A 13,766-nucleotide genomic window follows, 5' to 3' on the forward strand; every position below is an offset into this window, starting at 1 on the left:
CCAACGCGTTTGTGTAGAGGACATGCAAGTGAAGGCATCCTATGTAATGAGTTTGCATAAGATCGGACTGCAAAATAGTAACCGCTAGATGTAACACTGTTGACTAGTTAGGTTTCTATTTCACTAGGATGACCTAGGTAGTTTAGTCTTAATCTTGAGTGAGTTATGGACTCATGTTCATGAGAGATTGTCCTTTGATTTGTATGGGTGAGAGTGACCAGTTTGCCGACTCAATAAGCCTACGATTTTTGGGATAAGACCGAATGGAGAGCTAGAAACATAATTTCATGAGATGGAATTCACTCCTTCCCGACTTTATGGTAAATAAATGAGTGTTCTCTTAAGTGGTGTCACCGGTCTTGAACAAAGTGCCATATCCTTTCACTGGCCCAAAGTTTCTGTTTAATAGTAAAACCATAAACAAGTTGTTCATTAAAGGAGCACTGGTACTTAAGAATGTAGAAGTAACCTAGGGGTAAGACACTAATTTGACCCAGCTGGCGTTACAAACACTTGTGAAGGAAAAACTTGCTATTATTAGTCGTTATCCATAAACACAAAAATTTGCAGTGAGAAGAGTGCAACTGTGGGTCCATAGTGGAGTGTACCCACAATTAATGAATATTGATTAACTTGGTTAATGAGTTTAGCCAATTAATCTCAAATCATTGAAGCTTCTGATCTGTAGGTTCATTAGGTCCCACATGTAGCTCATAAAGGGAATTGAGGTCATTATAGTAATTTGAATGTTCAAATTTACTAAGGGAAATAATATAATGTTTAGAGATACATTATAATATAAAGTTTATATTTTAATTAAACTTTCTAATATAAATCTATTTTGAATTTGGTTCAAAAATTAATTTAAGGGAGAACTAAATATTTGAAGGAGTTCATATATTAATTTTAATACGAAGTGAGTTCATATTAAAACTATAGGTTAAAATTAATACGCATTAGATGTACATTAAAACTATATGATATGAGAGAAAGATAATTAAATGTCATTCAATTATAGGATTAAATTAAATATATGATATTCAATTTAATAACTAATAAATTAGAGAATTAATTAATTAGTTAGTTTTATTTAAATAAATTGAATCAAAACTATGGGTTATGTAGGAGTTGTTCATTTAAATATGATACAAAATGAAATAGTTAATTAAATATTGATTTAATTAATTAATTAAATTTATTTACTTAAATTAAATTAATGATCAGTTAAAGTAGGGGTGATCATCAGTCGGTCGGAGTCGGTTTTTCGACCAGACTGACCTCGAACCAACCAAGATCGGTTTGAAATATATCCAAACCAATCTCGCCCGACAAATGAGCTAAAACACGACCGGCCGACCGGTCAGTCGGTCGGTCGGTTTTGTCGGGTTAGAGGTATATATATATATATTGTTTTTGCCTTTTTTCTTCCTTTAAAAGAAGTTATATTTATTTATTAAAATTCTAAGAAAAATTGCAATTATAAATTATAAATCGTTATAAATTTTTTTGGCTATTAAGTTGAAGTCGTTATAAATAGAAAAATTTAATAATAATAAAAAACCAACTATTTATTAACTTCCTTATCAATCATGTTGAGTTTTCTCTTTTAATTTGTGATTGTGAGTCAAAATTCAAGATACTATTTCACATTTTATTTTTTTAATACTTATGGAATAGAGCTAGTCTAGAGGTATTAAAAATAAGATATTGTTGATATGATTTGATTTGACAACCCGTAATATTTAACAATTAATATGTATATTATTTGGGATTGTGTTACTGCTTGCTTCGCTTAACTGCTTATAGAATCTTTAATACATATTACATATATAATTGGAAATAAAACTAAAATGAGAGTCGAGAGTGTACGTCACAAATAGAAATGTCACATGACACATAGTCACACTCACATACAATACAATCAAACTAGAAATTACAACATAAAGTCAATTGTCAAATACAAGCCAATTACAATAAAACATAAAGTGAATTGTCAAATACAACCCAACTATAATAAAATCAAATGATAAATGCTTAATGTTAACGAACAACTTTGCAAAATCTGGAAGGTCTTGAATGTCTTTTTCATTGTCCATAACCGCTCTGAATCCTATATAATTAAGATTAAGAAGAGTACCAATGAGAGCCTCCACTGTTTTTAGAGCCATTGAACAACGTGATGAATCAACAATACGTCCTCCTGTACTAAAAACCGACTCAGACGCTATAGTAGGGAATTGCCAAAATATCTCTAGCCATACGACTAAGAACCTCAAACCGATGACTGTTCCTCTTCTACCATTGAAGTATGTCAAAATCACCTTCATTCTTAACATTCGCTTCCAACAAATAAATATCAATCTCTGACCCCTGTTCGAAAGGTGTAGTCTCATCGCCTTCAAAATCAAGATCAATTGTATCATAGACAAAGTCTTCACCCACCTTTTCAGTTGGATCACAATCAATCATGGTCTCCGAGGCTGGGACAATTGGTGTATTAGTAGCAATACTACCACTCCCACTCCCACTCTGAGTATGAGTAGTACTGTACTCATGAAAGAGACGTCTACAACATTGTTCCACTACATTTCCCATAGATTTGGCAACCTCTGGTCCAAAAAAAATTTTAAGACAAAAAGATACAAACCTTAGCTTTTTTCGAGGATTTAGCACAATAGCAACATACAACAACAAATTATTTTTTTCATTGTTCCCTCAATACTTCTCAAATTTGGCCTTCATGCTATTGGTCATTCCAACTAGCATTGCATTTGCACTACCAGCGTTCAAACGTATATAATTTTGAACCACTGTAATCTGATGAAAAACCATATTCGAAGTGGTGTACAAAGACCCTAAAATTTTCAATGTCACATCATAAAAGACCTTTAAAAACCTAATCAACATCTTAGCATTTGTTCAATCTTCCTTATTTGGTGACAAATCGTGTCTATAAGAAGCATTTTCATCTTCTAATCTATCAAAAGACTTTTTTAAACTTTACAGCTGCCTCAAGCATCAAATATGTAGAGTTCCATCTAGTGGGAACATCAAGACACACATAACTCTTACAAGAAAAATTTTCAATTTCAATGCACTTTTTAAATTTCAAAAAACGTGCAGGAGAAGATCTTATAAACCACACAGCATATCGAATCCTTTCAATGCAATCATTATGTTCCTTAAAAGCATCACATACTATGAGATTTAATATATGAGCACAACAACGAACATGCAGAAATTCTCCACCAAACAATAATCCCTTATTGACTCTTTTCAAAAGATAAGCAATGGCAGTATCATTCGAGCTTGCATTATCAACAGTCAAAGTCATTACCCTTTCAATGCCCTAATCCTTCAAATTATTTTTGATGGTTTTACAATAGTATCGCCTTTATGATTCTCAATTGGACAAAAACTATGTTTTCTTTTATGTAATCTCCAATCAGAATCTATGAAATGGGCAGTTAGGACCATGTAATTTATATTTTGTCTCGATGTCCAACAATCCGTAGTGAGAGAAACTCTACTTCCTATTCACAAACATGTCTTTCAAACGCTTTTTCTCATTAACATACAACTTAAGCACATTTCTAGCCACAGTAAACCGAGATGGAACAACAAATCTAGGTTGACTTGTACATGTTAATCAATCGACAAATTTCTTAAATCCTTTACCCTCCACAAACTTGAATGGCAATTCGTCAACAATTACCATTTTCACCAACGCTTCTCGACAACTCTCTAAACTATATAACTCACATACAAGTTGTGACATATTATCCCCAATATTGTCTTTGGCTCTAGTTTTGAAAGATAATGTCATTTGGGTTGGATCTCTCTTTTTCTGGTAAGGGCATTTTTTATAATTTTCCAAATGATTCTTCATAGTCCCAGTACCATGACGTTTGAAATGACATGCATAGATAACTCCACAGTACTTACATTGAGCATGAGGGTCTTTAGGATCACCTTTTAGCTTCTCAAAATGATCCCAAACCATGGATTTTTTCACCGCCTTCCTTCTTTTCGATGGATTTGGAAACTCTGATGTCTCATTTGCTGAATCAACATCAATGATATTTGTATTGGCATCCGTTTCTTCTACATCTCGTTCATTTGTTGAAGCATCAGTTGCAGTTCCATCAAACTTCATATCCATTGAATCCATGTAGCTGAACCATAACATGACAGATGTCGTCACTCGTTAGTATCACACAATTCACAAAAATTCAAAGGATTTCAGCTTTACATAAGCATCAGTTTCAGTTCCATCAAACTCCATATCCGCTACTCTATTTACAATTTTTTTTAATAGTTATACATTTGATTATTAAAATGTTACTTATTGTAATTCCATTTTTTTTAAAATTAAGCTAATGTGTCAAATTGGTTAATACTGTTGCATATAATATTTGAGAGTAAAAGAAATCTATTCTACAGTTTTGTTTTTCTTTCTTGAGACTTTCTAGACACACAAAAGATCCTATATGGTAGATATTAGTTTTTATGCATATATTAATATATATATATATATATTTATCATCATTTTCATATTTATTAGGTAAATCTTCCAATTCTTAGTTCAATCTCTATAAAATTTGAATACATTACAAAATGTATTGCAAATCGATAATGAAAACGGATTTGCAGTTGCAAATAAAAAACGGACCTGGGGCTGAAAATCGAAAACGGCTACGAAGGTCTCTGCCAAATCGAAACGCGTACAAAGGTTCAATAAGTAAAAGTAGTTCTAAGAGACTCTCTGGGACTAAACTGAATTGAAAACGACGAGCAGGAAGAACCGAAGAGGACAGCGAGCAAGGAAGAGCCAAATCGGATGGTTGCCTTAAAATCGAAAACGGTAAACGGACCTGGGATTGAACTGAAGCACACACGATTGCCTAAAATCGGATGCGAAGAAGACGACGAGTAAGAGCCGAAGAGGAACGGAAGGAAGAAGAAGAAGAAGCGGCGTGCGAACTGCGAAAAAACCCTTAAAGTAAAAAGAAACCCTATACAATATACATTATCCAATATATTAAATAATAAATTTAATATTATTTTATTTTTTTAAAAATGTCGGTCGGGTCGGGTCTGGGTGCCCGACCGAAACCTAAATCGGCGATATTAAACCAAACTGACCCCCGCCCGATTCGTTTGAATTTCCGATCGGCCGACCCTATTTCGGCCGATTTAGGTCAGTTTATTGGTCTACCATGCTTGCCCCTAAGTTAAAGTAACTGATCTTTCACACGTGGAAGGTTGAACTTGGTCTTCTCTCTCCCTAACCAAATGCCACACGTTGAGGGAAGTTTTCTTTATTATTCTTTCATTATTGTCGTGAAGGGGGTGGATCTAAAAGGGATCAACTCTGAGTTTTTAATTCTCTCAATGGTTTTTCTTTCTAAAAAAAAAAGAGTTTTTTTTTTCTTCCAATAGAAGACTCCCACAAGTCTTATACTTTCAACCCCAAGAGAATACCAGTGAAACCATAGTGGTGATGTTGCTTGGATTGAAGAGATCGTGATCTTGATGCTTTGTTGAGAAAAATTGGTGAAGCCCTCAAGAGTCACAACTGGTTTGTTTCACAGTTCCTATTCTCTGTAGATTTATTCATTTTTTTTGTAGCATATTTTAGCCTATGTTTTTATGGTAGATTTATCTGAAATACTGTAAAATTTGCCAGTATATAGGTATTTTATTTATTAATTAAAAATGAGGTTTGGTTCTATGATCATCTTCCGTTGCGTAGGGCTTTAAACCCTATAAACCACTACCTAAATTCACTTGTGGAACCTGTCCTACATATGTCTTTGTGAACCTAATATACAATTTATAAGCATACATTCGTCTATACACTCTTTGCAACAAAAATGCAGCCAACTCAAATGCATATGCTATATGTACGTATATCAGAAAGATTTACATAGTTACACATTAGTGGTTCCCATTTCGAAACTACCCCTGTCCTTATTATGTACATGGAAGATTAATTTAGAACAAACAAACTTAACCACCTAGGTTTTTTCAACTTTTGTTTTACTTTAGGCTCTGAACTTTGTGTGGTAGACTAGTAGATCAACTAGGCTCTGGGGGGTTGACCATTACCTTGGAAAAGAGGGAAACATTGGAAAGGGTGAACTAAATACCTAGTGAGTGACTTTTAAAAATGAAACATGCTATTTAATAACTATGGTATGAGAACAAAAGATTTCAATAACGTAAAATTCTTAATCTCAGGGTTAAGCAACATTAAAAGCAAATAGAAACATAATATCTTGAAAATGCTTTTAGAAACTCAGCAAAACTCGAATAATGTTCTATTATTTGAAAACCATCATTCTCTGGCCTTAGTTGAGGGAGAGCCCTTTTACTCGATCTCTCAACATTGAATTTCTTAGCTGACATAGAGTAATCTTAATACGTTCAACGTTGAAATTATAGAACCTACGTGCACGTGGTCATGCCCTAAAGGCTACTTATATGCCTTGGATACCATCATTTATTTGGTATCAAGGGATCCAAATACCTTCATACCTTTAGTATTGGGTTTCCTCGATAAATCATTGTAAAACCTATTTAAGTAAAACTCAATATTCTCAAGCAATAAGCATTCCAGCAGAAATATACCATAAGCATATAAATTATTGAATAATAGCTTAACTCATGGAATACTAGTTAATTCATGATCTCATGCATCTAAACTTGAGTATGCTTCATAAACCTCTTTTAGAGTTTGTCATACATAGGCTTTAAGTTTGGGTTTGAAAACTAGATTAAGCATACTTTAAAACTCATAGTAAAACTGATTAAGCCATGCTTCATTTCACATAAAACCTTAAAGCTTTTAAAAGAAAGGGGTTATGTATCCATACATCAACCTCTAAGCTTAAGCATACATTGGAAAAACTTCTTAATGGAATTCATGTTCTGAAAAGTAGACATCATCGTAAAGTAAACAACCATGCAAAAAAAATTCATTAAAACCTATGTCTTAACTCATGGAAAGCAATTCAAGTTCAACTTAGTGAAAACTAGTCACTCATTGTCTTTAAGTTTCTTCTTCAGAGGGTTGTAGGCTTCCCCTATATTTGTTTTCCCTGTGACAATAATAGGAATCCTTGGTTAATGCTTCTAGCTCCCTCTTGAGCTTAACTACAACATTTAATCTTAATATTACACATAAAACTTACTCACAATACCCTAACGTCTAGACTAGCTCAACGCATCACCATACTTAGCCAAATCCAACGCATCATCACACTTAACCAAATTTACATTACAACTAGATGGAGTGGTGGCCGCACGTACACGGGCGTTCACTAGGCGCTAAGACACACCTATCTTGCTTAGGCGTTGGGCGTGCTCCAATGCGGCTCCTTAGCATGCCCTACTCGTTGGCTTCTTCCTCACGCATAGTCATGTGCCCACTCTACGACCAACTCTTGATACATCACATGCTCTTGCCATTGTGCGCTCGTCTACGCACAGCCCCAGCCGGCCAGCTGCCTGCTTCTTCTTGTGTTGCAGCTACCTGTTTGTTTATCCAGCCAAATTTCCAGATTCAACTTTCTGCATCAATAACTAATATTCTAAACATTTTCTCACAAAACTTCCTTCTAAGAACCTATTTCTAAACATCTTAACTATATTACCTTAAAATTTGGGCCTATAACTCTTCTTGGTGAGCTTGGAATGCTTCAATCCTCCTAACCTGCCCGAACAATCCGAAAACCTTGGAAACGTGTGGAATTCTTCAATTTCCAACTCCCATCCGTGTGAATTTTCTCTTGGTAGCCTAGGATCGCCTTTACACTAATGAATTTTTAGACTGGCAGAAATTCTTTCCCTTTTGCACGAGAGAAATGGCTAAATTGAGCTATTCTTCCCCAATTTCCCTTTTATACTAAGAATTGCATGATCAGTTGGCCTATTAGGGTGAAACGTTTGCTTAAGGCCTAATCAGGACACTTAACCCACTAATCGGATGACTAAGCTAGGTGTTTCGATGTTATTCTCAACGTATAGGCTGGTGTCCTTTCAAGCCTTCCTTCTCAATCAATGCCTCATCAATGCTCACTTAACCTCTAAGGCTCGCCTTAGTGCTCCACATGTCAACGTCTGGGCTTTTGGCCGCCACCCTTCTAACCTCTAAGTCTTTCAACCAATGTATATCTTGTTGTTGCCTATCATTTTAGCATAGCTCCTTCGATGCATTACCTTATGTCTCGTTCTATGCCCACATTAAACCTCTTTGGCATCACTTGGCGCCTTTTGAGCGCCACTCGCCCATGCTTTTTCCTAAACCTTTAGGCAGCCTCCTTAGCGTTTCATAGGCGCTCACCATGGTGCCTGGTAGCTCGTGTGCCACCCGTCTTAGACCCACTAACCTTTAATGAAACCAACATGCACTTCTTTGCTAGCCACGACTAGCACCTCACTCGACAGGCACCTACCACTCGTCTTAGGCCACACTAACCTTTAATGAAACCAACATACACTTCTTTGCTAGCCACGACTAGCACCTCACTCGACAGGCACCACTTGCCTCCACATGGCCCTTCAATGCATGCCTCAAGCCACACTTAGCCAAATTTCCCTTTTGAATCCTTGGGCGCATAATATGGTCAAACCTCCATTTCCAAGTTGTTCTATATTCTCCTAAGTGCCAAGACTTCCAATTCTCTCGAGAGCCTCAAGTACCATCCTCGAAGAATTTCCTTCCATCTTAGACTTAACTCCATGTCTAGCTTCCTTCGTGTCTACATCTCAAAATCTCACTTAGTGTGGAATGCCTCTTCATAGTACCCGAGAGCATGTTCTCCTTAGTACTTAGAAAAGTTCCTCTCCTTCTCAACACTCCTAAGTATTCATATTACCTACACATAGCATGCAACTAGGTTAATAGACATAACATCACATAATAGCTATAAATGCTTAATAAAGTAAATTTTAGGGTTTACAATAACTAAGTGTTCATTAGAGGGATTGATAGTACTTAAGGAGTTAGATGTAACTATAGGCGCAAAACGGTAATTTTGGCCCAGTTGTACTTACGAGCAATTTGTGAAGAGTCAACCCACTGTTGATTGATTATATCCAATGGACACATAAATATATCTATAATGTGAAGAGTGCAGTTGTCGGTCTTTAGTGGAGCGAGACAGTTAATGAAAGTTGATTAATTTAATTAAAGAGTCCAAATAATTAATCAAATATCATTGAAGCTTCAATCTATAGGTCTATAAGGTCCCCTCATTACTCAATTAGGATTATTGAGAATCGAATTAATTTTGAATTAATTTGAATTGTTCAAATTAATTTAAGGGAATTAATTATATGAGATATAATTAATATAATGTATATGATACATTATAATATAAAGTTTTAATGAGAGAAATAAATATTTGAATATGCTTCAAATATATTAATTATATGAATATGATTCATATAAAAAGTATAAGTTAAAATTAATATGAAGATGATTCACATTATTACTATAGGTTAATTGAGAGATTAATAAATTATAGGTTATATTATATGTGATATAATATAAACTATAGGTTATATGTTATATATGATATAACATATGGTTGAATATTAATATAAAATAAAGTTGGTTATTATATATTTTATTTAAAATTCAAATTATGGTTTTTAATTTATTTTGAATTTTAAATTTGAGAGAGAGTTATTTTAGAACTTCTCCCTTTAATCTTTCAATCTAAAGGATGTGAAAGGAGTTCCACGTTTTTGTTTCACAAAGTGGTTTTGATTCTTCATCTTCTTCTTCCTCATAGGTTTAACTTTGAGTGTGAAAAACTCTCTGAAGACTGTGATTCTCTCATCAAAATTCTCTCCATTTCCCTTCTCCCAAATTTGATCTATAGCGAGCCCACAACTCCGCTTTGCTTCTAATCCTAGAGAATAACAAGGAAGCCCTCATGCTGGTGTTCAGGTTCTTTGTTGTTGTTGTGTCTTTGTGTTGCTAAGATCAGGGAAGGATCGATCTCGTGCTGCGAATCGAGAGAGGAAGCGAGAAGAATGTAATTCTTCAAGGGTGAGTAGAATTCTCTTTCTTTTCTCCTCTTTATGCATATTGTTTTTTAGAATGTTTATCTCGTGAATTTAGCTTCGTGTTCTTCTTTGTATTTTTGTTTTAAAATCAAATTGAAATTGAATGGTACGACTTTTACGTGCTTCTGCTTAGGATTTAATTCCTTCAGTTTGGTTCAAGGAGTAGGAGTTAAGAGGAGTGAAGTTGCTAATTCTACTCAATATTTAGCCCAAAGAGTTCTTAAATTCACTGTGGACCAACGACTTACAAACATCAATTTCACGGCTTATTGACTCTTTATATTGCACGAGAAAGAAAGGGAAAAAAAACTTTACATTGTGGGTCCAATCCCCCCAAATGTTCCTAAAGAAAATGTTTGAATTAAGGGTGTTTGAAATTTCTAATGCATAAATGCTATTGCAAAACTAATGCTCTTCAAAGTAACTAGGTACATATTTGGTATGCAATTCGAAAATATAAATTTGAAGATAACAGATTTAATGAAAACAAAGTTGTGTTTCATGTTTTCAGATGTGTTTTGTAGCTAATTTAGAAGTTAAATTCCAATTTAAATAATTGTTTAGAATATGTTTGATAATATATTATATTAATAAATGGGAGATTTTCAAAAATAGAAAACTAAGGGAAATTATTTACATAGAATAGCAAAATTTAATCATCTTTCTCCTCCATAAGTGATAGACACTAAGTCTATCAGTGTATATTAGTGATAGAAACTGATAAAAGTCTATTATTGATAGAGGCTGATAGAAGTCTATCAATGTCTATCAGTGATAGAAACGGATAGAAGTCTATTATTGATACAAGTCAATCACTGATAGATGCTGATAAAAGTCTATCAGTATCTATCAGTATTTTTTTTTTTTTGCTATATCTGTAAATAGTTTGACATTTTTTCCATTTTTAAAAATTTTCCATTGTTAAACCATAAAATTAATTTAATTACTCACTTGAATATAAACTACTATTAGTTTATTTATGAATTTGGTTTATGTTAAAAAATTCATATAAATTAATATTTTGTAATATCATATAATTTATGATATATTATATAATACATTAAACAAAAATAATCGAGTAGTTTATTATATAAAATATTGTATTGGTTAATCTTTTTATTTTTTAAACATAATTATGCATTTTAAATTCTCAAATTCAAAATCTAAACAAAAGCATAAATATATTATTTTGAGATTTCAGATAGTTATATTTACGGTCGACAAAGTGGAAGTCTTGGACTAAACCATGATGTTAAAAGATCACCAATGAATCTAACAAAAGACCCTCAATAACATAACAAGTTTTTCAAGTTAAGAGATTCTAAAAAGAATTTTTACAAAGGCAAACAAAAAAAAAACTTAGGTGTCGTTGTTCTATATCCATTTAAAAATTGTCACGTGATAATTTATTTTAAGAAATTTTTTTTGATAGGTAGAGAAAGACGGAACACCTAAATATTTCTCTTTTCACAATTTGTTGGTACATATTACATTAAAGAAGTACACTATTTTTAGTTTTAAAGAAAAGTATACTATGTTTGATTATTTGAGTTAAAAGTAAAAAAAAAAATATATAGTTTTTTAATTCAAAATAACCTGTACTTATTATTATTTATTTTATTTATTTGAGCAACTACTTTTCTAAAAAACTATAATCGAATAATCCATGGAAATCTAGAATGTACACTAATCATTTGAAAAAGAAAGAAACCTAATTGGTTTCATCAAATATTTAGCTTAGACTTGGAGTAGCCTGACTTCAATTTTGATAGCCTTCAAAATATTTCTTTTAATTAGAATGGCTAGTAGGCCACCAACAAATTGCTTTCATATTTATAAAACTGAAAATATTTAGGTCACTGCCTTTTAAATGAATTTTGACCTTAAGACCAAATTGTCATAATTTAAATCAACTCATCTGGCCTCATTTTTCTCAAGGAACAAGAAATACATTAGAAATATTTTCAATTTATTTGAAAATGAGACTGATTCTCGAGGACATTCCTTGAAAAAAATTCGACGAAGAAACAAGAAATACTAAGAAACAGAATGGGGCAACTCGCAAAGCATGTTATTTTACGTTCATTTATCAAGAAATGATGCATAAGTTTTGTGTTTGTCTAAGATGATATGAAATTAAATTTACGTTCATTTATCAGCTTAAGCTTTAATTTAAGATGGTATCAGAACGGAAGGTTCTATGTTCAAACTCATATATGTTATTTTCTCCCAATTAACATCGATTGATATAATATTAAATTTAACCTCCATCCATCGACTTAAGTTTTTAGGTTAACCGATGATTTAAGAGTTTGTCACAATTCGTAATTAATCAGCTTGAACTTGTGGCAACAATTAGGGTTTGTAAGTACGCCTTTAAGATATGTGTCTCTCGCCTTTCTATTTATGCATAGTAAAGTTGGGGTTTCCAGAGGGGCCAATGTCAAAGCGAACAAAATTGAAATAGGTTTAAAATATGCCTTTAAATTTATTCTATTTTGTTAATTTTTGATTTATTGGACTTCCTGTTTATGGAATCTACTTTGAAAAATTAGAATTTTGAATATAGTGGATAAATTAAATTTCTTTAAAATGTTGGGAAAATATAAATTTTTAAAAAATTAATATATCACTCCTTTTATGAGTTCAATCCTCCAAAATCTATATACTTCAAATAATCCATATTCTCGTCCAGATCATCAATTTAGCTCTTGTTGATCAAATCCTATAAAATGACCATACAAGCATTGTGATGGCACTTACTTCAACCAAAAATTGTGGAAGCTTTTGATTCGATCAAATAATGTTCCGTTTTCTGTTCTAATGCCATAGTATTAGTGTAGTAATAGATGGATCCACAAAGAGTCATTCAATTTTCCGCTTATATCTAACCAGAGTTATATTGAGGATATTCCTAATTTGTTGCTCAATCATTGATTAATCATACAAATTATTTATAATTTTGTATGTGTAAGCTTAGCCTATCGCATTTAGAAAAGCTAAATGGATGTCCTATTAATCAAATTGACCTTTGTGTTCAGATGGAAAGTATCCTAAACAAGCAAATTAATTAGCATTAAGATCTAGGGCATTTGCTAAGACGAACAAAATAATTCGGAATTGTCTAATTAAGTGTACGATGCGAAATCTCACCTAGGTTAGTTATATGAATGTTAATGGTTTGGAATTGTCAAATCAATTTACAACCCCAACTTAACTCTTTCACACTTAATGATCTAAGAACCTAACAATTACGTATTAAATGTAGATTTATGGCAAATAACTAGACATAATTGGCTAATTTGTCAGATAATCCCAAACATATTCAGTCAATAGAATAAGAACAAGATGAGAAATCATTAAACTGTATAATTACAAGATAAAATTGTTCATAACTTCATGAGTTTGTAAATCAAGAATTAAACCTCAAATCCCGAAGTAGACTAATTGTATCTTAGTCTAGATACATGCTTGAAATAATCCCACAATAATCGATCAAGGTCTCAATTGAACAAGAAAGATAAAATATAGAAGAGAGGAGGAAAGGCTAGAGAGAAATCTGTGTCAAAATCGTGATCCTTTTGCAATATGATTAGAGTTTAATTTAAAATAACGTGATGGCACCGCGTCGATGCAAAGAAATTTGCTCTCAGGTTGAGGCACAGTGCTACAGTATAGTGTTATCG

The 13,766-nt window shown here is 32.9% G+C and overlaps 1 protein-coding gene across 1 annotated transcript; it reads right to left on the reverse strand.

Moving 5' to 3' along the window:
- Positions 1-3,649: 3,649 nt before the first annotated feature.
- LOC120067466 lies at positions 3,650-4,171 on the reverse strand. The gene has a single exon (XM_039019025.1). It carries the CDS (start codon positions 4,169-4,171, stop codon positions 3,650-3,652), a length of 522 nt encoding a protein of 173 aa, XP_038874953.1.
- Between the last annotated feature and the right edge of the window lie 9,595 nt (positions 4,172-13,766).

The sequence above is a fragment of the Benincasa hispida genome, chromosome 12 (assembly GCF_009727055.1).
Source record: "Benincasa hispida cultivar B227 chromosome 12, ASM972705v1, whole genome shotgun sequence".
Taxonomy (NCBI): Eukaryota; Viridiplantae; Streptophyta; class Magnoliopsida; order Cucurbitales; family Cucurbitaceae; genus Benincasa; species Benincasa hispida.

What these genes read in the sequence shown, in the direction of transcription:
- LOC120067466 (XM_039019025.1), bottom strand. Translation starts at nt 4,171, where the DNA reads ATGGATTCAATGGATATGAAGTTTGATGGAACTGCAACTGATGCTTCA.